Genomic DNA, 20,948 nt, shown 5'->3' with positions numbered 1-20,948 from the left:
CTGCTCACCTTAGCAGGGAAGGGCTGAAAAGGGCCATGGGGTCCAGTCATGCAGTGTGGGCGGGAAGGGTGAGCAGGACTTGGAACCCATGGAGGTGTGGAGACCGGGTGGGCTGTGGGAAGCAGACCAGAGCCAAGTCCTGGAATGCACACCTCCCGGGTGTGTGTGTCCCATGGCTTTACTAGGGCAGGGGGCCTCAGGATGGCAAGTCCCAGAGCCCTGAGCCCGCAGGTGAGGAGCGCAGTGGGTCACCTCTCACCGGTACTTCTCTCTCCTCTCCCGGGCAGTTTGTGAAGTTCGCCAACATCGAAGAGGACACCCCATCCTATCACCGGAGCTACGACTTCTTTGTGTCCCGCTTCAGTGAAATGTGCCACTCCAGCCACGATGACATGGAAATCAAGACCAAGTAAGTGGGGGAGGCTGGGGGCCCACTCAGCTAATGGCAGCAGCATCGATGGGTCTTACGGAGTTCCTAGCCCAGAGCACATTGTCTGACCTCCCCTCTGCTCTGAGTCATGCTCTGATGTCACTGGGGAGGAAAGGAACACCTGGCAGGACTTAGGGGGGCAAGTGGGCAGAGCTGGGCTCCCAGCATGTGCTTTCAGAGGAAGATCTTCTGGGGCACAAAATAGGAGCAGATGGAAGGTAATGGTTCTGGGAACCAAATTTGAGAGCCAGCGACAGCAGACATATACACACGTGCACATACCTGTGCTTTTTTGTTCAGGAGTACATGCATTTATACACCCCCAGAAACACACTCACTCACCACTATCCATCACAATATAGACCTGCTGATAAAAAGCCCAAGTCTTCGCATTGGCTGATCTCTGCTGGCATCCTGACTTTGTCTCCTCCACTAACCCTTGACTTATTCCCCTCCAGCCACAGAGACCTCCTCATTGCCCACAAACACACCAAGAACATTCCTGCCACAGAGCCTTTGCACAGTCTGTTCCTGTGCCTGGAATGCTTCCTCTGTAGATCTGTCTAGCTCACTTGCTCTCCCCCTACAAGCCCTTGCTCAAATACCCGCTGGTCAACACACCTTCTCTTGAACATCCCACACACTCACTTCTCTTGTTCCTCACCCTGCTCCGCTTTCTCCCCATAGCACAATCCCCTTCAGACACATTCCATAACTTGCTTATTGTTTCTTACTCACTGCCTGTCCCACCAGCAGAATGTAAACTCTGGGAGGCCAGAGTCATCGTTTTGTTCACTGCTGACTGTCAGGTGCTGCATCGCTGCCTGGGGACCAGTCGGCGCTCAAGAAACAGTTGTTGAATGAATGAATAAATGAATGAGTGAATGAATATTTTCTTTCTTTTTTTTTTTTTAAGATTTTATTTCTTTTAAGTCACCTCTATGCCTCACATGGGGCTCGAACTCACAACCCCGGGATCACGAACGCTCTAGAAACCAAGCCAGCCAGGTGCCAAGAATGAATGCTTTTGGATAAACGTCTTGAATTACAGAATACGCTTTTATAGTCACAGACTCAAACTTACCAAGTTCTTTAACTCACAGAAACACATTTAACAACATAGAAAGAAAAATTCTCAAATACAATCGCAAAGACATTTATGTGAATGTATGCCGACAGTGGATAAGGCAGCTCGCACAGCATCAGCCCAACGGCGTGGTGCCCAGGCGAGGAAGCGGTGAATCGGTGTTTTGCGCTAAGTCTTGCTGTGGAATGATATGGTGCGAAACGATTGGAAGTGGGCCTCTGCCCATGGCAGGGGGAGGCTATATGAAACCGGAGAATATGTTCAAAGGAGACAAAGAAGGAAGGAGAAAGGAAGAGAAGGGAGAGGGCAGGAGGAGTCGGAGTGAGGAGGCTGGGGGGCTGACGTTGACACCAGTATGCCCACAGCAGCCCAATTCTCCAGTGGTTTTGTTCTAGAACTCAGCCGCTGGCTTTTTCCTTCATCACACCAGTACCTCGGAGGGGCCCTGAGTGCCACGTTTTGTGCAACAGCGGGGTCAGGGAGCTCTGTGTGTCCCAAACAACAGCTTGTTGCCACAGCTGATGGTCTGGGATGGAGGAACGGGAAGTAAACCCCTCCATCCCACAGGGAGCCGATTCCCAAAGCTGTGAGCCTATGGAATGCCTCCAGGGCAGGTCACCCTGTGAGTGGTTGGCAGTATCCCAGCCTCCCCAGGCCCCCGTCTCTTAAAATAATCATAGACTCTGGAAGGGGGCTACCCCAGTGCCTCCGATGCGCAGTGGGGGCCCCTGGAGGAAGGAGCCCCTTGTCCTCTCCCAGCATTGGCCCTGCCATAGCCACCGCACCACAGATGGGCTACAAAGAGACAGAAGGGGCTGGAGCAGTTGGGGCACGTCTGGGAGCAGGTGCTGGGGAAGGTGCAGGACGGGAGCCAGGTGTGGCTGGAATGGGCGCTGGTCACTCAGCAGCGCCGAGCTTTCAGAAGGGGGGCAGAGAGGACACCCCTTTGTGCCACCACACACACACACACACACTCACACTCACATACATGCAGAATCACACAAACACATTAGCACATGCACATTCACACACACACACACTCACATACACACAGATTCACACAAACACAATAGCACATGCACATTCACACACACACTCACATGCACGCAGAATCACAAACATAATAGCACATGCACATTCACACACACATACAGAATCACACAAACACAATAGCACATGCACATTCACACACACATACAGAATCACACAAACACAATAGCACATGAACATTCACACACTCACTCACATACACGCAGAATCACACAAACACAATAGCACATGCACAATCACACACACACACTCACATACACACAGATTCACACAAACACAATAGCACATGCACATTCACACACACACTCACATGCACGCAGAATCACACAAACATAATAGCACATGCACATTCACACACACATACAGAATCACACAAACACAATAGCACATGCACATTCACACACTCACTCACATACACGCAGAATCACACAAACACAATAGCACATGCACATTCACACACACACTCACATGCACGCAGAATCACACAAACACAATAGCACATGCACATTCACACACACACTCACATACACGCAGAATCACACAACACAATAGCACATGCACAATCACACACACACACTCACATGCATGCAGAATCACACAAACACATTAGCACATGCACATTCACACACACATACAGAATCACACAAACACAATAGCACATGCACATTCACACACACACACTCACATACACGCAGAATCACACAACACAATAGCACATGCACATTCACACACACACTCACATGCACGCAGAATCATGCAAACACAATAGCACACACACACACTCATACACGCAGAATCACACAAACACAATAGCACATGCACAATCACACACACACATACACGCAGAATCACACAACACAATAGCACATGCACACACACACTCACATACACGCAGAATCACACAACACAATAGCACATGCACACACACACACTCACATACACGCAGAATCACACAACACAATAGCACATGCACACACACACACATGCACGCAAAATCACGCAAACACAATAGCACACACACACTCATACACGCAGAACCACACAAACACAATAGCACATGCACAATCACACACACTCACATACACGCAGAATCACACAAACATAATAGCACATGCACATTCACACACACACACTCACATGCACGCAGAATCACACAAACATAATAGCACATGCACATTCACACACACACACACTCACATACATGCAGAATCACACAAACACATTAGCACATGCACATTCACACACAAATAATCACACAAACACAATAGCACATGCACATTCACACACACACTCACATGCACGCAGAATCACGCAAACACAATAGCACATGCACATTCACACACACTCACATACACGCAGAATCACACAACACAATAGCACATGCACATTCACACACACACACTCACATGCACACAGAATCACGCAAACACAATAACACACACACACTCATACACGCAGAATCACACAAACACAATAGCACATGCACAATCACACACACACACTCACATACACACAGAATCACACAAACATAATAGCACATGCACATATACACACACACACTCACATACACGCAGAATCACACAACACAATAGCACATGCACATTCACACACACACACTCACATGCACTCAGAATCACACAACACAATACACACACACACATACACGCAGAATCACACAAACACAATAGCACATGCACATTCACACATACACACAGAATCACACAAACACAATAGCACATGCACATTCACACATACACACTCACATACACGCAGAATCACACAGTAGCACATGCACATTCACACATACACACACATACACACACACACAGAATCACACAAACACAATAGCACATGCACAATCACACACACACAGTACACAGTGGGGGAAGAAGGCACAGAAGCAGACGTCGTCAGCCCTGTGTCGTGATAGCACTGGGGTGTGTGGCTCATCGAGAGGAGGGTGGCTGAGGTTTGCTCCTGGCAACTGGGCAGGACCATTAGCACCCACAGACAGCACTTGCCAACCCTGAAAGGAAGGCCTGCCGGGGTGACAGGTGTTTCTGGCATCAGTCATCCTTTTTCTTTCTCTCTCTTCCACAGCCTCCCTGCACCCCTTTACCCTGAGATCCCCCTGTTTGTTCACAGCCTCGGCAGAGCCCAGAGCCCCTTTCCAAGAACAACCCTTGGGTCTTGTAAATAAGTGTGTGTGTGAGTGTGTGTGTGTGCGCGCACACGTGTGGTCCCTTTGGGTTCAGACACTTCCCAGGCCCCTGGCTTGTGGGGAGGCCTCCAGTGAGCCCATGACCAGGAGCCATAAGGGGAGCAGACCTCTCTGCAGGCCTGGTTTCTTGCCGGCCAGGCTCTCTTGGGTGGGACAGAGGAGTCCAGCCTGTTTGGGATATATTTCTACTGTGCATTAACCCAGAACCAAGAGTAAGAATAGTGAGTGGGATAATATTCCAGTTATTTCGCTCATAAGTCTGCATAGTCTCTGGCTCAGGGTGTTGACTAGGGGGCAGGATCAGAGCAGCTGAGTGCTCCCCAAGGAACCCTTGCCCCTTGTCCTGACCTCACAGGTCCTGGGACAGGGCTTCCTGCTGCTCTTGTGCCAGCCATGGTCGCCAGGTAAGGCCCGGGGGAGCACCCTGGTAACCGCACTTAAAACTAAAGCTGAAAATACAAAGGGCAACTAAACACTCAGAATGGCTCAACTCCAATAATCATTAAAAGAATCTGAACTGTGAAATAGCTACAAGATGTGAGGCCTTTTCTGAGCGTAGATTAGAATGGGCATTGACAGCGAGGCCCCCGGTGCTGGCACATCTCGCAGCAGCTCGGGGAGGACGGCATTGTCCTGCATGTGTGCCCTGGGGCGGGGAGAGCACCGGGGCAGTGCTGGGAGCCTTGCATTTCTCACCTTGTTTTGTTTTTTTAAGGTTTACTTATTATTTTATATATAGAGAGAGCACATGGGGGAGGGGCAGAGGGAGAGGGAGAGGGAGAATCTCAAGCAGACTCCCCTCTGAGCGTGCAGCCCAACATGCGACTCGATCTCACGACCCTGAGATCACGACTGAGCCAAAATCAAGAGTCAGATGCTTAACCGACTGAGCCACGCAGGTGCCCCTCATTTCTTACCTTTGGATTCGTAAATTCCCCTCACGGCCATGATTTGAAATGTTACGAAGTATTTTATCTGGTGATGTCCATTGCAGCATTATTACAATAGCAAAAAGTTTAGAACTGAAATGACAATAGGGGACTAGTTGAGAAAGTTCTTATGACAGTACATCATGCATGTTTACAAAGAGTTAATGATAGAGGAAAATGCTATGGGGAGACAAAGCCAGAACAGGTTCTTAATCCTGTTATGTATTATGCACAGAAGAACGGAAAGACACCAAAATGCCAGTAATGGTTCTCTTTGAATGGTGATCATAGGGGTAAATCTTTATACTTTTCTATAATTGGCATGTATTATTTTATAATCAGAGAAAAACTTTGATTACAAAAAGAACAAAAGAGACTTGGCGCTGAACTACACACCAGTAAAGAGGCCCCTCCCGCAGGGACCCTGGGTCAGCACAGTGGGAGTGGGGGTGGGGGGTGAAAGGGGCCTCCTCTGCACTGTCACTTGATTTCTTGGTTTCTCAGCCAGCTTAGCCGCAGCTGAGACCTCTCTGTGCTGAGTCTGGCAGCTCTGTGCCTCCCCTTCCAGAGCCCCTCCTCCCCTCCCCACTGTAACTCGCTCACAGCCCAGGATTCTGCTTCATCAGTTCTTGGCAGTACTTTGAGCCCTTACATCTTGGGCTCAAGCTGGAACAAACCCAGTGGGGTACTAAAGAGGAGGAGCCTGGGGCAACTGGCAGTGTAGGGACGAAGCCCATGTGGTACCGGGCAAGGGCAGTCTGGCAATCTCTAGGATGGGCCGGAGGTCATGGCTTCCTGGGTTCGCATCCACCCACATGGGAAGCCAGCCAGGAGGCCAGGAGGCTTAGTCACATGAAGGGGAAGGTGGGCTCCGTTCTGACTTTGGATGGACGCGTGCATCCCCAGTCCCCACGCCGTGCTCCTCCCCTTGCCACAGAAGCTGGGCTTATCAGGGCTGGAGGATTGCATGGCTCCATGTTGCCCTTTTTCTTACAGAATCAGAATGTCAGGCATCAAAGGTCTGCAGGGGGTGGTGAGGAAGACGGTGAACGATGAATTGCAAGCCAATATCTGGGACCCACAGCACATGGACAAAATTGTCCCATCGCTGCTTTTCAATCTGCAGCACATAGAGGAGGCAGAGAGGTAAGCAGGCGAGGCTGGAGCGCGGGCAGCAGACACACACGGTCCTCCCAGGCTGCCTTGGCCATCTGCTTAGGAACCGCACGGCTTGGGCTGGTGGGTAAAGCCTAACTAAAAGACCAGGGATCTTGGTTTTTGTGGCTTGTTCTGCAATGAGTTCAAGGCTGGCTCCCTAGGAGCCTTGGGTCTGGCCTTCTGCCAGCTTGCTGCACACCCTAAGGTCTGCATTCACAAAGGAAGGACAGTAACCGGGCTGGGCTCCCTAACAGTAAATGTGCGCTGGTAAGAACACAAAGAACCCAGAGTTGGGTTACCTCTGTCTCTCTGAAAGCGGCAGGCCAAGGAGGCTTTAAAGCGTCTTCCAGTTACTGAGGACTTTCCCTTCCTCCCTCACTTCCTAATGGTCCTTCAGGCCCTTAAAACCTGCTTGACCGGCCAGCAGCCCCTGAACACAAGTTGCGGGTACTGGGTTTTAATTGGGGAGCCCTCAGACAGGGGATTCGGTCTGTCCCTGCCCCTCGCTCTTCCCATCTGTAAAACGGGATGCAGGGAGAGGCTCGTGTTGCTATCCACCTGGGCTGTGCATGACACTGTTTGAGAACGGCAGGTTCCTCCCTCCCTCCGACTCCGTTGAGCCTGTGAAGCTGGGGACAGGCAGGGGAAGTAGGTGTGCCCTCTGGTGGCTATTCCTGGAACTGCACCTCACCGACCCGCTCCACCGGTGGTCTCTGGTGGTCTCAGCCCCCAGAGACCTGAGGCTCCTTCTGTCCAGATCCAGGCCCAGCCCGTGTGACTTAGGTACCACTGAGTCACACCTGAGCCAACCTCCATGCCTTTCTTTTTCCTCTCCCTCCTCTCTCCCGCTTTCTTTTGTTTTCTCTATTACTCGGCCTCCCTCTCTTCACATCCCATCTTTTTCCTTCCCAGGCTTTGGGGCATGGAGACACGCTGGTCTTGCCTCCCCAAACCCATGATGTGCAGACTGTCTGTCCTTCCTGTGGGGGCGCGTGTCCTCAAGGATTTCCAGCAAGAGAATTTGACCCCTTCGCCCATGATATCCTTCACCCTGGGCTCCTTTATCCTGTTTCATCTCTAACGGCCATGATAGCTCCCACAGTATCTCGTGCAGCCCACGTCAAATTCCTGCCTGTCCTAGTGCACCGCGTGCAAGGCTGCAGGGCAGAAACGCAGGCTGCAGGAGTGCCTGGGTGGCTCAGTTGGTGAAGCGTCTGCCTTTGGCTCAGGTCGTGATCCCGGGGTCCAGAGATCCAGCTGGCATCCAGCTCCCTGCTCCGCAGGGAGTCTGCTTCTTCCTCTCCCACTCCTCCTGCTTGTGCTCTCTCTCTAATAAATAAATAAAATCTTAAAAAAAAAAAAACGCAGGCCGCACAAAGACTGACTCTGGCTTTGCCGGCCATCCCTTACCCACGTGCTGCTCGTTCCCACAGCCGCTCCCCGTCGCCCCTTCAAGCACCAGAGAAGGAGAAAGAGAACCCAGCAGAGCTAGCTGAGAGGTGCCTTCGGGAACTGCTGGGCCGGGCCGCCTTTGGCAACATCAAAAATGCCATCAAGCCTGTTCTCATGTGAGTACCCCCTGCCCATGCCCCTACCTGCCACAGCCCTCAGAGAACAGTTTCAGGTCCTGGCATCTTGCCAACTCGGGGAGAGGGGACAGAGGTGTTATGGGGGTGGTGCCATGCCCAAGACGGTCCCTTGTCTATGCCTGTGTGTTGGCAGAAGCTACCACCCAGGGACCGAGTGCAGTGTTGGGGAGAGGGGCTGGTAGGAGTTTCCCCAAAACTGGAGGAAGGTGCCTGGCTTCACTCCTGAGTCCACTGCCGCGGACCTGTTCTTGGCTTCCCCCAGCTCCTGTGCCAGGACTGTCCCAGGGTCCCTCACCACCACCTACAAGCCCTTCCTCACCTGGGAGCTCTGCCAGGGACTGGGTCTCTCAGGAGGTCCCCCCGCTCCCCCAAGCTTGTCTCTCCTCCCTGCCATCACTTTGCCTTTCACAGCCATCCCCCCGTGTTTTCTCCCTCACAGCCACCTGGATAACCACTCTCTTTGGGAGCCCAAGGTGTTCGCCATCCGTTGCTTTAAAATCATCATGTACTCAATTCAGGTACGGTGGCTCCCCGGTCCAGCTTGTCCCCCTGGCCAAGGGCACCTCTGGGAGCAGGCCAGTGCGCTAAAGGAGAAAGCCAGCTGTCCTCTGTGACTTCTCCCAAGCCCCCAGGTGTCTCAACGTGCTGTTTCAGCTAGCTGTGAGGAAGGGCAGGCTTTAGTTTTATTTCTGATGCAGCACAGATCAATACTTTATAAAATACAATTAAAAAGATTTCTTAGAAAAAGTAAATGAAAAACTCATGCAAAATATGAGCCCACAGACTACACTTGGCTGCCACAGCACCATGACATGGCCTCCTGAGCACTGACTCTCCATGTCTGGCTCTCCCAGTGTAATCGAGCTACAGTTTGTGCAGGCTGGCCTGTTGTGGCCCTTATCAGTATGACCTGGGACCCAGGAACCATGAGAAGAAAGACAGTATCTTCAAAATTGACTTTTGACTCATTTGAAGTGGAAGGGCCCAGTACAATTCTGGAAATCGAGGTCGCCCCTGGAATGGGGCTCTGCTCCTGTGGGACCAAGAGGGAGGGATTGAGGAACCGGAATATGTGGGCACCACCTCCAGTGCCCCCTGGCGTCATGACCTCACTTTTGTCCCCGCCGGCCTTTGGGTCCCAGTCGAGGGCTGCCCTGGCGCAGAGGCCGTGTGGGGGTTGCTGTTTGGGGCCAGCACGTCTTCCTCCCCCCAGCCGCAGCACTCCCACCTGGTTATCCAGCAGCTCCTGAGCCACCTGGATGCCAACAGCCGCAGCGCGGCCACGGTGCGGGCGGGCATCGTGGAGGTCTTGTCGGAAGCTGCCGTCATCGCCGCCACCGGCTCTGTCGGTAAGGGGGCCCTGAGCGACAGCGTGGGGGCCGGGAAGCCTCTAAGGACAAAGCGATGCCCTCGGCGGGAGGCTACCTCCCCTTCCAGAAAAGGGCAAGGGAGTGCAGGGAGAGGGCAGAGGAAACCCCTGGCTGGAATGCAAGACAGGGAAGAATGAGGGGGGATGCCAGCCCTAGATTTCGGGTCTCCCCCCACGCCACCCCCCACCCCCGTTGCGCTCAGGGCCCACGGTGCTGGAGATGTTCAACACTCTGCTGAGGCAGCTGCGGCTCAGCATTGACTACGCCCTGACCGGGAGCTACGACGGGGCCATCAGTCTGGGCACCAAGATCATCAAGGAGCACGAAGAGCGCATGTTCCAGGAGGCTGTCATCAAGACCATAGGTGGGCCCCGGGGCGGGGCCCTGGTGGGCGGGGCCCGGTGGTGGGGCGGGGACAGGGTGGGCGGGGCCGGGCGCGGCAGGTTCCTTACGGGTTGGGTGGGGCAGGGGGCGGCTTCCACCAGGACAGCGCCCGGGCGCCGTCATCCGCTCAAATTGTGTTACTCGCGGACGTTGGAGGAAACGGAGTCAGTCTACGGCGTGCACAGCTCTCGGACTGGCCTGGCCGGAGGAAGGAAAGGGAGAAGGCCGTGGATGCCCAGGGGGCTGCGCGCCGGGTTGCAGACGGGGAGAACCGGACCGCCACCTCTCCAGTCTGCAGAGCTCATCATCCCTTCAGAGCCTTCCTGGCTTCGCACCCCTGGTGCTCTCCTCTCCTTCCCAGAGACGCTAACCACAGCCTGGGGAATGACAAGTGAAGCCACCGGAGCGGGAAGAGTCTTCTGGAGTCGTCTAGGTTTCTCCTCTGCGTCTTAATTGTCTCCCTAGAGACGCAGCCCGCACTCCGGGCAGTAGTTTGCTCAGTTGAGAGGCTGAGCGGAGACCCCGGCAGCTGGCGGCCTCACCTGGGCCAACCCTGTCCCCCACCTCTTTCCTGCAGGCTCCTTTGCCAGCACGTTGCCCACTTACCAGCGCTCAGAGGTGATCCTCTTCATCATGAGCAAGGTCCCACTGCCTTCCCTGCATCATCCCATGGAGACAGGGAGGACAGGGTAAGCCCACCAGCCTTGCTCCCCTTTTTCCTCTATTGGCCGACATACCACCCCAGCTTCCCTTCCCGTGTTTTCTCGCGGACTCCTTTCTCCATTTTAACTTTCCTGGTCCTGCCCTCACTTCTCTTCTACTCTCAAGTCCCTCAGCAGCCTTTAGTGGGCCCCCTTGGATCCCACAACAATTCCTCAGACTGCCCCACCAACAACTACCGCCCACCTTTGGGGCAAGCCATTCATTCTCTGGTCAAGCCATTCATTCTCTGGTCTGCTTCCTGGCTCTGGAAGTCAGCTGTCCTGGGTAACAAGCCTCATGGAGAATCTAAACACAAGGGGAGCTGGGCAGGCAAGTGTGGGGTCTCTGCCCACATCACCATCCTGGTATTTATGTCTCTGGTCTACAGAGAGAACAGGAACCGGCTGACCCAGATTATGCTGCTGAAATCCCTCCTTCAGGTGAGCCTCTCCTGTCCCCATTCCTGCTCTGCCTCTACAGGAGGCAGCTCCTTCCAAGGGACCAAGAGAAGGCTAGACATACAGTTGTGCAGGTTGCACACTGTACAAATATGCCCGGCCTGAAGGGTGAATAGGGGGCTGAAATCCAGCCTGTGTTACACTCACTAGCAGTCTGGGCATCCACAGAGCTGGACCATCCAGAGCAGGCAGGGCACTGTTCCTAATTTTCACAAAGGTTCCTTATCAGCTATTGGGTAGCCTTGTCACTCAAACATTATCTCTGAATTGGGATGCCATCTTTGGTTCCTGCCTTTTTTCCCCCTTCCAAGTACCTCCCTAGGTCCATTCCACCTGTTCCCCCTCAGCACTTGTGCCCACCTCAGTCCCCCAGCCTCTATTTCTCCCTTCATCAGTGTTTTACATCCCTCTTCTTTACATCTTTGCAGCCATCAATGGAGTCCAGATTCATTATCCTCAAATGCCATCTCATGACCAACTTGTTAAAATATATATATGGGCTCCCTAGAGATTTGGAGCCATCGGTCTGAGTAGCGTCCTGGGATCTATTTGTAACGGGCTCCCCAGGGATTCTTACACACAGCCCTGCCTAAGCTCTAGACATCTCACAACTAGATTCTCCTCATGGTTGCCCTTATCCCCATCTGTCCTCACCAATCATACATGCAACCACAAGAAGAATTTCCTAGAAATGCTGCTCCCCACATGTTGCTCCTTTTCAAATAGTAGGTGTCAGTGTACAATTGATGTGCCTGCAGATTTCAGACTTCTCTGACTAACAGTGGGAGATCCCGAGGTCCCCTTCCCTCCCTAACCCCCCATCTCAGCCCTCAGCCCCTCAGTCTGTTCCAGCCATGCTGATCTGCACACCCCACTCGTTACCAATCACCCCTGGCCTTCCCTCTCCCGAGCCCACACGTTCATGTCACTGTGTTTTTATAAAGGCTTTTCATGCTGGTGCTGCCCACATCTGGTGACCTCCCTGGTCTCTGTACTCCTGCCATTTCTGCTAAGGTTACCCTCACTGTACCCAGCTCCTTATCAAGGTGATAGTTTGGGGTGCACTCACATCCCCCTTCAGCTGATGTTTACTATTGATGCCACCAAGCTTTGCTAGATCCCCTAGGGCCTGCTGAATCATCAAAGGCATTTTTGTTTTGCAATTTGGACTAAACAGTAAATATTGTTTTGCTGCTTTTGTTTTTTGGGGGGTTTTATTTTTTATTTAAATTCGATTAATTAACATATAATGTAACTAATGTATTATTAGTTCAGAGGTAGAGTTCAGTGGTTCATCAGTCTTATATAACACCCAGTGCTCATTACATCACGTGCAGTCCTTAATGTCCACCACCAGTTACCCATTCCCTGCACCCCCCTCCCCTCCAGCAACCCTCAGTTTGTTTCCTATGATTAAGATAAGTCTCTCATGGTTTGTCTTCCTCTCTGATTTTGTCTTGTTTTATTTTTCCCTCTCTTCCCTTATGATCCTGGGTTTTGTTTCTTAAATTCCACATATGAGTGAGATTATATGATAATTGTCTTTCTCTGATTGACTTACTTTGCTTAGTGTAATACCCTCTAGTTCCATCCATGTTATTGCAAATGGCAAGATTTTTTTTGATCGCTGAGTAGTATTCCATTGTATACAGATACCATATCTTTATCCATTCATCTGTTGATGGACATCTGGGCTCTTCCCATAGTTTGGCTACTGTGGCCAATGGTAAACATTGGGGTGGTTTGGCTGCTTTTGAATGTTTTGACAACGTCAAGGCTGATGTGTCTCCTGACACCCACTGACTTTAATCTGAAGACCCCCTGTATGAGCACCTAGAAGAGATGTCAGAAATGGTTGTTGCGTGTGTGTGGGTCGTGGTCCCTCAGCCCAGCTCTAAGCTCTCCCGCTGTCTCTCCGTGTCTGTGTGACTGTCCGTGCCCGTACTGCAGTGTTGTGCTCGTGGTGAGTGTCCGTCAGCTGTGCCCTGGAACATTGTTCCACCTGTGGCTGCAACATTTGGTTCAGAGGCTCCCTGACTCCTGCTCCCCTCTCGTGCTTACCCCTCGCTTGCTTTTAACAACCAAAAACTTGTCCAGGTGGTTGTTGGCATGTTCAAAAAAGCTGCCTCAGGCATCCAGGGCCTGGGGTGGAGGACAAGGGAGCTGGGCTGGGAGATGTCGAGAGAGGGTGGGTGCGTTAGACCCCAGGTCCGCTGGCTGCTGTCCATCTCCTCACTGCACTGAGAGCGCCAGGCTTCCTAAGCTCCACCATACTGGGCTCCCTCGCAGGTATCCACAGGTTTCCAGTGCAACAACATGATGTCAGCCCTGCCCAGCAACTTCCTGGACCGCCTTCTCTCCACCGCCCTCATGGAGGACGCAGAGATCCGCCTCTTCGTTCTAGAGATTCTCATCAGTTTCATCGATCGTCATGGCAACCGCCACAAGTTCTCTACCATCAGGTGAACTTGGAGTCTCTCCTCCAATTGGTGTGTGATGGGGGAGAAGACTCCTGATAGGTCTCACTCCCAGGTGAGAGGACAGTTCCCTTCTTCAGTGGGAACTACCAGAAGCTGATCACGGACATTGACCCTGGGGTCCTACGGGGGCAGGCAAGATGGAAAGGCACTTTTCCCAGGGAGCCATGGATTGGAGATGGGGGAGATGAAGAGCAGTTACTAAAGGGAGTTAGCGGGTGGGGAGGAAGGAAGGGGATGCAGGTTTATCACTAAAGACTTGGGGGGGAGGGGATGGGAGGAAGAGAATAATCTGGATTAGTATTTAAGAAAAAGGAACAAGAAAAAGTGGGCAGGACAGAAGGGTTGAGAACTTGAGGAAGTGGAGATTGGGCTAAGAACCAGTGCACGGGGGCGGGGGGGCAGGGGTGCTGGGACACAGCTAACAGCATTGGGATAAAGCTCAGTAACACCACATGAGCTCCGACTGGCCTTGCACAGGGCTAAAGTGGCCCCTTGTGTCCCTTCCCAGTACCCTCAGTGACATCTCTGTCCTGAAGCTGAAAGTGGACAAGTGCTCCAGACAGGACACCGTCTTCATGAAGAAGGTTAGCCAGTGTGACCTTAAGCCCCAGTGAACCCCAGGTGGGCCAGGCTCTGTGGACCCCCACCTCCCAGCCCCCAAGTCAGGGCTGACCCCTGGCCCCAAGCCTGCTCTCTCCCTCTCTGAGCATGCATAGTTAGGATGACCAGCTGACCCCTTCAGGGTGGGCCAAGCCCCTAGGGTCACACCCAATATGGTGGCCAGAGTCAGGAACACTGCTGGTAAGCTCAGCTCAGGCTGGGCTGCAGGCTGTGTTCTCCCAAACACAGCTGGGTTTAGGCAGCAGCTTCTGTTGCTGATTTCACTGCGTCCCTCCTTCCCTAAATGTGTCCTGCACATCTGCTTCCACTGGGGTCTGCTTTAAAGGCATCCTCTCCCCGGGGCACCTGGCTCGCTCAGTCGGAACAGCGTGCTGACTCTGGATCTCGGGGTCATGAGTTTGAGCTCCATGTTGGGTATAGAGATTACTTAAATAAGTGAAACTTAAAAAAAGAGAGAGAGAGAGAGAGAGAGAAGGCATCCTCTCCCTGAGGGTGGAGGTGGGTTACACACAGCTGTCCCACCGCCTGCGATTGGTCTTCCTCACGTTCTCCTTGCCCCTCCCACCTCCACCTGCCCGCGCGGCCTTGCCCCCCCTCTCCCCACGCCCAGCACTCCCAGCAGCTCTACAGACACATCTACCTGAGCTGTAAGGAGGAGACAAACATACAGAAGCACTACGAGGCACTCTACGGCTTGCTGGCGCTCATCAGCATCGAGCTGGCCAATGAGGAGGTGGTGGTGGACCTCATCCGCCTGGTGCTGGCTGTGCAGGTGGGACCGGGTCTGGGTGGCCCGTGGTGGGTGGGATCGGGCCAGGGGACCGGGTGCGCCAAGCGCTAATGAGACCACCGACGGGCGGCTACTCAACACCTGTCCCCGAGCCCGGGAATACCGCACCCTTCGCTCCCCATTCCTCCAGGGACCAGAGGCCATGGTTCTGTTTGGGGAACCGCCCAAGAATGCCTCACTCATGGCTTTAGCCCATCCTCAGGCTAAAGGAGACCCAGGGAACAAGATCTTTCAAAAACACCCTTTAGTCCCTAGTATTTCAAGTCTTAACAAGGTCTGAATGAGACTCCAAGGAATACCAAGAGGGCGCTCATAAACCCTGAATGATCCCAAAACACACTTTGTCTAAAGATTGTCTGGTTCCCAAGCCTGGCTGTGCTTCAGAATTACCCCATGCGCTTAATGAAAAATACATATTCCCAGTTCTACCCCCACGTGTGGGGACTTGGAGGTTCAACAAGCCTCCCTCGTGACCTTTCGATAGCCAGTGTTCACTAGATAGGGCTTCAGACTTCCCGAATCCTTCTGGGTGGAAGTGTACTCAAGGATGCAGGGTTTGGGGTGGATTCTTCAGACCTCGAAAGACCGGGGTCTCCAGGGTCCTGAAGCCAGGTGGCATCAGATCCTACCTAGGAGCAGGAATGATGGCAAACCTGGGAAATCAGTGGTGGAGAATCTTAGGCCACCAGTGCTAACTCCTGCCAGGCCAACTCAGCTGCTATGATTGTCTTCACCCTAGAATTTGAGACTCCTCTATGTCCCCAGCCCTTGTAACTGTCACAACTCTTTTAACTTAGCATATGGACCCAGTTTAACAAACTGGGTCCAATCCCCCAAGAATCATTCAAGGCCTATATTCAAGGACACAGCATCCTAGAGGTAGGATGAATGATGAGGGATTGGACGGTCAAGGTCACCAAAGCTGGAACTGCAAAGTGAAGCATGAGGTCATCCCCCTCTACTCAAGTACTTACGAGCTCCCAGCTCTTGGATTGTTCTCGGGATGATTCACTTCCGCTTTTCCGAGGATGACTTCCGTCTCCCAAGAAATTATGGGACAAATGCTGAAAAAGGTTTAGTCTAGAGAGATGGGCCCTCTCTAAAGAAGGTTGGGAGAGGTGGGACAGACGTTAGGGCACCCGTATAATTTGTCAGTTGAAAAACTCCAAGGCCCCTCTGTGTTGCCACAGGACGTGGCCCAAGTCAATGAGGAGAACCTGCCGGTGTACAACCGCTGTGCCCTGTACGCGCTGGGCGCGGCCTACCTCAACCTCATCAGCCAGCTCACCACCGTCCCTGCCTTCTGCCAGCACATCCGCGAGGTTGGTGTCCTCACCCCGCGGAGAGCGCGGGAGGCCCTCGGCTTTGGGTTTCCCCAGAACAACTTGTCCTTTATTGCGTGGGCCCCGTGCTTAGTCCAGGCATTGAGGAAGGGTTGACAGAACAGCTAGGGACAGTGGGAACTTACTAGAGGCAGCATTTCCTCCTGTAGGACACCGCAGAGCATGGTGGGGTCGGCCACGGGCAGGACCTGGACCCCTTCCTCATCTGCGACCTGTCCGCCTCTACTCCCTGCCCCCTGTGCCACCCCTGCTTCCAGAACCCCAGCCACACACGCCTCTCATGTCATTTGGGACTAACGCCACTTTTTTTTTTAAATTTTTATTAAAGTTTTCTAATATCACCAAAGCAGCGTGAGGAGAACAGTGGACATCGTATATTGATCATGCAGATGAAACAGTTGGGAAGGTTTTCCCACGTTTGCTTTATCTCGTTTTCTCTTATGTCAAAGCAGATCTCAGCTATACTGTCATTTTTTTTATATGTGAGATGATATTTTATTTTATTTTTTTAATTTTTTTTATTACATTATGTTAGTCACCATACAGTACATCCCTGGTTTCTGATGTAAAGTTTGATGATTCATTAGTTGCGTGTAACACCCAGTGCACCATGCAATATGTGCCCTCCTTACTACCCATCACCGGTCTATCCCATTCCCCCACCCCCCTCCCCTCTGAAGCCCTCAGTTTGTTTCTCAGAGTCCGTAGTCTCCCGTGCTTCATTCCCTCTTCTGATTACCCCCCCTTTCTTTATCCCTTTCTTCCCCTACCGATCTCCTAGTTCTTATGTTCCATAAATGAGAGAAATCATATGATAATTGTCTTTCTCTGCTTGACTTATTTCACTTAGCATTATCTCCTCCAGTGCCGTCCATGTTGCAGCAAATGTTGAGAACTCGTTCTTTCTGATAGCTGAGTAATATTCCATTGTATATATGGACCACAACTTCTTAATCCAGTCATCTGTTGAAGGGCATCTCGGCTCCTTCCACGATTTAGCTATTGTGGACGATGCTGCTATGAATATTGGGGTGCATATGGCCCTTCTCTTCACTACTTCTGTATCTTTGGGGTAAATACCCAGTATTGCAATGGCTGGGTCATAGAGTAGCTCAATTTTTAACTTTTTAAGGGACCTCCACACTGTTTTCCAGAGTGGCTACACCAACCTGCATTCCCACCAACAATGTAGGAGGGGTCCCCTTTCTCCACGTCCTCTCCAGCAATTGCTGTTTCCTATCCTGTCATTTTACCCCTACAGATATCAGTGTTGTGTATAATAAGTATGGACACCTTCCTACATAATCACTGTGCTATTAACATACCTAATCAAGTTATCAGTAATGCCTCGGTATTATCTAATACCCAGTCTATAATCAGATGTTCTCAGTTGTCCCCAAAAGACGTTTTAAAACATACTGAAGTATTTATAGGTGGAATGATATAATGTCTAGGATTAACTTTAAAATACACAAGCAAAATGAAATAAATAAGAAACCTCGGGTCTCAGCTGGCTTGGAGGTGCGGGGGGGGCACGGGAGGGTGCCATGTCACTGTGCCCCCCAGCATGGGCCAATAGGGGCGCAGAAAAGGCCATGCCCAGACATCCGTTCAGGCAGTAGCCACAGCCTGGCTCGCTCACTCCTGCCCGTACTTGCATGCCAGCTACCCTCCCACCTCTCACCGTCTTACCATCTTACACTTTTCCTGTCAAAAATTTGCCAAGGGTACTGAGGAAAACTCCACCTGTGACTGTCCATCAGGATGTTTTTGCCATGCACCTGGGTTGGGGGAATGGTGTGACCTATGCTCCCTTTTTCCTGTTTACATAGAAAATAGGAATAGGGCACAGGAGCAAAAAACTGCCATCTCCTGGGGGCTAAGTCCCCTGCATTTGGAGGACACTTGATGCGTAGCTATCATCGGGGATGGCCTGAGCGGTTCACCTGGGCTTCTCGGGCTGCTGTGAGGGTCACTGTTGATCCGAGTTTCTCCCTTAGAAGCCCAGCTGCGGGGGGCTCTGCCAAGGAGTCTGTGCGAGGAAGAAACCACCTGGGGGGGAGGAAGCGCCATCATTTGCCGGCTCGGGGCCCCTCCCTGTCGCCCCCAGCTCTTATGTGGTTCCTCCCAACTCCAGGTGATAGAGACCAGGAAGAAGGAGGCTCCATACATGCTCCCCGAGGATGTGTTTGTGGAGAGGCCCAGGTGAGAGCACACTTGGGACGTGGTCAAGGACACCAAGGCAGCAGAGTGAGACGGTGGGGCAGTCTGAAGCCAGGGGCCGAGGTCTTTATGGGCTCAAGGGCTGAAAGGGGACCCTGCCTGTGGCCCAGACGTCCTGGGTCAAGTGTGACCTTCGTCATGGGGCCATAATCCATGCCTTGAGCCATGTCAGCGTGTTTGCTGTAGCGTCTGTGGCGTAACCTTGGGGAGCTTTGGCCAAGCCCACGGGCCGTGCATCCTGGAGAAGTCGTCCCTACAGCACACCAGATCCATCCAGGTGGCGTCCTCAGACTGCAGTCTGTGTCACGTCAGCCTCAGAGGAACCCAAAGAAAATACTGTGAAAAAACAAAATGTCCAACAATAGGGGGTAGCTTTATTAACGATGGCCTTTCCACCACGCAGTTTGGAGCAGAGGTCATGCGAAATACGCACCGTGGAATCGGTAGATAAAATCGACCACAGAACAGGGGGTGGGCTGACGTGTGTGTGCACACGCGCATAGATGTAAGTGACCGAAGGATTCTGTACAAAATGTAAGGATGTTGTCTGTGGAAAGTGGGCCTGTGGGTGATTTTCGTTTCCTTCCGCTTCTCTGTCATTTTGTATGATGGGTGTTCCTCTTACAATAAAGTCATTCGGAAATCCCTCTAGTTGCCCCTTTCCTTCCGTGTCTTCCAGGTTGTCCCAAAATCTTGACGGAGTAGTGATGGACTTCCTCTTCCGCCAGAGCAAGATCAGCGAAGTCCTGGGGGGCAGCGGCTACAACTCCGACCGGCTCTGCCTCCCCTACATCCCTCAGCTGACAGGTAGGCACTCCGTGCCAGCTCTCCCGAGTCTGCCTCCCGAGCTTCCTCACCAGGACAGGGCCTGAGTGTGAGGAACTCGTGGGCCCTTCGGTCGCCTCGCCTGGTCCCTTGCGTGTCACACAAGAGCTGACGAACGCAGTGGAAATCTACGGTGAGAGCCTCTTGATTCCCCCACCTCTTCTCCTCAGGGCAGGATCCTTGGGAGAAAGTGGCCCCTGATGGCCTGTGGACGGGAGAGGCCCCACGGAGCCCGAAAGAGCACACGTGGGCTGTGCAAGTTCTCTGCCAAGTTTACTTCCTGAAAATTCTTAGACCAGTCTCCTGGCATCTCCGAGTTTCATTTTCCTTGACCGTAGAGTAGGGACTAGTGACTCCGGCCTTAGAGGGCTGGCGGGAGACGCACACAGGATAATAACAAAGCCAAAGGCACTTCAGGAAATGCTCGCAAGTGACAGCTACTCGTGCAAGTCGAGACGTGCTTTCTGGTCATGAGCAGCTCCTTTGTGCTCGTCAATGATTTCAAAATCTTAGCCCTAAACAGCAAAACTCACCACCCGAAGGTGGACAGAGGAGGCCAGCAGCCTTCAAAACACCAGCTGTAGCCTCCGTGTGGACTGAGCCCTCAGAGGCTTGAGGGCCAGGCAAAGGTGGGGGGGGCGTTGGGAGATGGTGCTAGAGGTGTGAGCCTGGCTCGCTCTGAACCCTGGGAGCTCTAGCTTCTGGGCTTCCCTTTCCCAGATGAGGATCGCTTATCCAAGAGGAAGAGCATTGGAGAAACCATTTCCCTGCAGGTGGAGGTGGAGTCTAGGAACAGCCCAGAGAAGGAGGAGGTGAGCGGCATGCTGTCCTGCGTCCCCAGGGGAGGGGACCTGCTCCTGCCCCCTGCAGTCAGGCGCTCCAGGCTCCAGGCCCCCTTGACCACGTAACACATGTAAAGCTGCATGGAAGGCAAATTTCTCAAATATCCCAATCTCTTACCATCTCTAATCATATATATCATAGATATTTCCGTCTGGAAAAATTATATGCACTACTCACACACACTCTCTCCCACGATGATGTCATACAAATCCGTCTCGAGAAGCTTGCTGGTGGTCATTTCCCTTTCCCAACGGAGGCAGATGTGCTCCGTGTTGGAAATTGGAAGACCTAACGGGAGAGATGAGGGTGAGAATAGCTTTCACGGTGTTCCTTCCAGAAAGAGCAATAGAGGTGCTTTTTAAAGACAAAGTTGCAGCTTAACGATCTCTCTTCCATCTTCTCTTGGGGGCTATGACTATCTAATTTCTGTTCAAATTAACTGGGG

General features: G+C 52.3%; 1 protein-coding gene across 4 annotated transcripts in view; it reads left to right on the top strand.

Moving 5' to 3' along the window:
• The window catches only part of EFR3B (EFR3 homolog B), an 88,830-nt gene that overhangs the window by 57,899 nt on the left and 9,983 nt on the right, over positions 1–20,948 (top strand). Inside the window, exons 5-19 of one of the 4 annotated variants that reach the window (XM_019808539.2) lie at positions 288–409; positions 6,714–6,863; positions 8,309–8,443; positions 8,904–8,982; positions 9,708–9,813; positions 10,037–10,198; positions 10,796–10,907; positions 11,309–11,360; positions 13,668–13,840; positions 14,367–14,442; positions 15,090–15,251; positions 16,460–16,591; positions 18,750–18,817; positions 19,515–19,642; positions 20,381–20,472. In XM_019808539.2, the coding sequence (XP_019664098.2) occupies positions 288–409; positions 6,714–6,863; positions 8,309–8,443; positions 8,904–8,982; positions 9,708–9,813; positions 10,037–10,198; positions 10,796–10,907; positions 11,309–11,360; positions 13,668–13,840; positions 14,367–14,442; positions 15,090–15,251; positions 16,460–16,591; positions 18,750–18,817; positions 19,515–19,642; positions 20,381–20,472 (1,749 nt within the window). Of the gene's footprint in view, positions 1–287; positions 410–6,713; positions 6,864–8,308; positions 8,444–8,903; positions 8,983–9,677; positions 9,814–10,036; positions 10,199–10,795; positions 10,908–11,308; positions 11,361–13,667; positions 13,841–14,366; positions 14,443–15,089; positions 15,252–16,459; positions 16,592–18,749; positions 18,818–19,514; positions 19,643–20,380; positions 20,473–20,948 lie in introns of all 4 variants that reach the window. The other 3 variants (XM_019808535.2, XM_019808533.2, XM_019808542.2) reach the window with 3 other exon arrangements.

This window comes from Ailuropoda melanoleuca, chromosome 4 (genome assembly GCF_002007445.2).
Source record: "Ailuropoda melanoleuca isolate Jingjing chromosome 4, ASM200744v2, whole genome shotgun sequence".
NCBI classification, from domain to species: domain Eukaryota; kingdom Metazoa; phylum Chordata; class Mammalia; order Carnivora; family Ursidae; genus Ailuropoda; species Ailuropoda melanoleuca.
This window is presented reverse-complemented; position numbering and strand designations above follow the sequence as displayed.